The sequence below is a fragment of the Carassius carassius genome, chromosome 29 (assembly GCF_963082965.1).
Source record: "Carassius carassius chromosome 29, fCarCar2.1, whole genome shotgun sequence".
Taxonomy (NCBI): domain Eukaryota; kingdom Metazoa; phylum Chordata; class Actinopteri; order Cypriniformes; family Cyprinidae; genus Carassius; species Carassius carassius.
Window position 1 is genome coordinate 31,211,585 of NC_081783.1, and position 3,827 is coordinate 31,215,411.

General features: G+C 38.9%; 1 protein-coding gene across 1 annotated transcript; it reads right to left on the minus strand.

Annotated features, from left to right (window-relative positions):
• Window positions 1-1,354: 1,354 nt before the first annotated feature.
• gpr174 (G protein-coupled receptor 174) lies at window positions 1,355-2,597 on the minus strand. Its single transcript, XM_059516838.1, has one exon. It carries the CDS (start codon window positions 2,363-2,365, stop codon window positions 1,379-1,381), a length of 987 nt encoding a protein of 328 aa, XP_059372821.1. The 5' UTR covers window positions 2,366-2,597; the 3' UTR covers window positions 1,355-1,378.
• Window positions 2,598-3,827: the final 1,230 nt, after the last annotated feature.

Here is a 3,827-nt window from a genome sequence, read left to right on the forward strand (position 1 = left end):
CCAATGTACTTGTTTGCGCAAGGAACAGAGCTGTGCGTGTTTGTGTGTGTTTGTATCCTGGTTGTACAGGGAAGTAGGAATTAGGTAACCTCATATGAAGCCTCATATGTTAGGTAACCTCATATGTTCCACATGAGCACTAATTCAAGCAATAATAATGCACTAACTAAAGCCAGGTCAGATGTATTTCACTGGTGTTACAGCTCCTGTCTACAGCATTTTCATTTAAAACTGAGGATGCTGAACACACACAAGCTTGGCCTCAAATCAAGGACTGAAACAAACTGCTGTATAATAAGCTAAATATTCTCCAGTACTGTATTTGGTTGATTCAGTCTGGAGCACAAAATGTGTTTACTGTAGTGATATGGAAGTGTAGTGTAGAACAGTGTTGAACTGTGGTCACTTTAGTAAAACCATGGTTTATTTTCATCAGGGACTGCAGTGACGGCTGGTGCACACATAACGCAACCTGTGTATAATTTATATTAACATTTCGTAATAGAACATGACTAAAATGAACTTTTAATATTCACTTTAAATAAATGTAACTGCACAAACTAAGCTATATTTTCAATTTGTTTATTATGAATATACAATTATTCACTGACATGATATTCGTCCAATTCAATGCATATTGTACAAACAAAATCACTGCTAAATAAAACACACCTAAGTATCGATGTATTTTATTTGAGTATCAGTACTTTCAAAACTTCTATCAAACTCGATGCTTTACTGTGTCTTTAAAGCTGTTAAATAGTGGCAGTATGGAGCTGTAATTATTTTGTTGTTATTTTTAATACAGTATCAGGTTTATTTGTTTATCTGTTTGTTTATTGCTGTTATTTTTGCTGCTGTTGTTTGTATTTGTTGATAATTGTGTGTTAATTGTGAGCTGACTGCAGCAGGGTGATGGACCCAAGACAAATTTCCCCAAGTGGGACAATACACCTTAAAACTGACATCAGTATCGATCAGTATTTCAGGATCAATGCACTCATCCAAAGTATGCGGCACACTTGATTTCCACAAAAAAAAAAAAAAAGAACAAAGACGTGGTAATAATCAGAAATATTTCTTGAGCAATGAGCAGTAAATCATCATATTTTCATGATTTCTGAAGATCATGTGACACTGAAGACTGGAGTAATGATGTTGATTCAGTGCTGCATCACAGAAATAAATTACATCTTAAAATATATATTTAAGTAGAAAATTAGAAATATAATAATATTTCACAATATTCCTGTTTTGGGGTTAAATAAATGTCCTTTCGCCCATTCCTGAATCTCTAATGAATTTCTCAAGAAAAATGTTCGGAGTACATCAGTTGTACTCACAGAAAGCTCTTTTTTTGTGGCTTAAAACAATGTCACTATGCTTCATCTGTCTGGTTTAAGACTGTAGCATTTGTGGAGAGAGAAGTTCTCTGCTGTAATGGCAAACTTTCTTGAAACTCTGGCCTGGACAGACGCCGCTTGAACTCATCAGTAGTGAAGTAGTACATGACTGGGTCCAGACAGCAGTTCAGACTCGCTAGACACAAGGTGACTGGATGAACGTGGAGCACGGCGTTCTTAAACTCAGAGCTAAATGTATAGTTTGATTTGGCCAGGAAGTCTAAAGGGAAGGTGATGTGATAGGGCACAAAACACACCAGGAACACACCAGCACAACTCAGCACCATCTTGAGCGCCTTGTGCTTTTCTCCAGTGTCCTGCAGCACACAGGTCTTCTGCCGCAGACTGGCAGCGGTCAGCAACGAGCAGGTGACCACGATGACCAGCGGCAGCAGAAAACCCACCAGCTCCGCGAATGTCACCAGGGACACTCCTAGCACTGTGTTCAGCCGCGTCATGGGCAGCTCGGCGAAGCAGTGTGTGGAGTTGGTGTTGGGTTTTCGCAGAAGTGGGAAGGGAAGGCATCCCAGACACACAATAAACCACCCGATTAAACACAAGCCTCGCTCCCTCCGTCTCTTCGTGGCGACGCAGTGCAGCGGCTGGAGAATGAGTCGACAGCGTCTCAGACTGATGCAGGCCAAGAAGTAGATGCTGGCGTACATATTGACGTATTTCAGATAGAAACAGAGCAGGCAGGCGGCATCGCCGAAAGGCCACGAGTTGTTCAAATAGTAATAAATGCGCAGAGGTAGTGACAGCACCTGCAGCAGATCAGCGATGGCCAGGTTAATCATGAATACAACAGCCTTCTTTGTCTCCTTTATGTAGGCGTAAAAAACCCAGAGTGCGAGAACATTGCAGATCAGTCCAGGAACAAGAATCACTGTGTAGAAGACGGCGTAGATCTGATGCTGATATTCTTTAGTTGAGTTTTCTTGGAGCTCACTGCCAACATTCATCTTCCTCTCATTAAATCAAGAGTCCTCCCACTAACTCTGCAAAGGTTCAGCTTGGCATAGCACTGTAGTTTTGGGATGGCACACGTTGTCACCTCTCAGCGTTTAGGAAACACAAAAATAGCTACTCAAAATCAGGTTATTTGAAAGATCCTTGAGAAAATCCCAGAAATAGCCTCCTGACATTGTATCTTCCACATGTGACGCACCAGAGAGTTGTAGTATCAGCGTTTCCTCTTCTGAAAGACAGCAGAGATGCTCTAGTTAGACACTAAGCATTCTTACATTCTGACAGAAGAAGGAAATATGGGATGAAATTACAGTTAAGCATATTTTCAGTCCACATACACTATAAACCCTAATAGGTTCACAGAAATCAGAAAATATTTTGTAACAGATTACACAAAAACATTTAAGTAATGTTTTTAAATGTTTTAAGTTTACATAAAATAAAAAATTGCATTTCCAGTTGCCTTAAATTATCTTCGTTATCTTATAAATATTTCTCAACTTATAATTAGAGAGTAATTCACTCAAAATTTTCTCTATTTTTCAACTCATATAATGTGGGAAATACACACAAATTCAGTCTTTTGCTGTCCATCCTCACCCTAACCACAGGCTCTACTCTTCACCACAACAGTAACACTAAAACCAACATAACAGAAACCTTTGTAAATTCTAATATAACACAACATTTAAGTACTAACTTATGTCCCTCTATGTTAATCTTGTGTAAAAACACACAAAATAACACTTAATTTCTACATTTATTTTCCTTGTTTTCTGATGCAAAGCATGCTGGGAACTAGAAAACACAATCATTTTAGGTTCACCTTATTACAACAAAATTTTGAGTTTACAGAACTTATTTAAATTAAGTCCAATTAACTTTCATTATTATTTGAGTGCAATTAATTTCAGTTGATTAAAACACACACACAAACACAACAGTGAGTATAGTGAGAACACACATACACACACAACAGTGAGTATAGTAAGAACACACACACACACACACAATAGTGAGTATAGTGAGAACACACACACACACACAACAGTGAGTATAGTGAGAACACACACACACACACAAAAGTGAGTATAGTAAGAACACACACACACACACACAACAGTGAGTATAGTGAGAACACACACACACAATAGTGAGTATAGTAAGAACACACACACACGCACACAACAGTGAGTATAGTAAGAACACACACACACAACAGTGAGTATAGTGAGAACACACACACACAAACACACAGACACACACAACAGTGAGTATAGTGAGAACACACACACACACGACCGTGAGTATAGTGAGAACACACACACACACACACAATAGTGAGTATAGTGAGAACACACACACACACACACACACACACACAACAGTGAGTATAGTGTGAACACGCACACACAGCAGTGAGTATAGTGAGAACATACACACAACAGTGAATAG

Coding starts and splice junctions, on each gene's coding strand:
- gpr174 (XM_059516838.1), bottom strand. CDS start 2,365: ATGAATGTTGGCAGTGAGCTCCAAGAAAACTCAACTAAAGAATATCAG.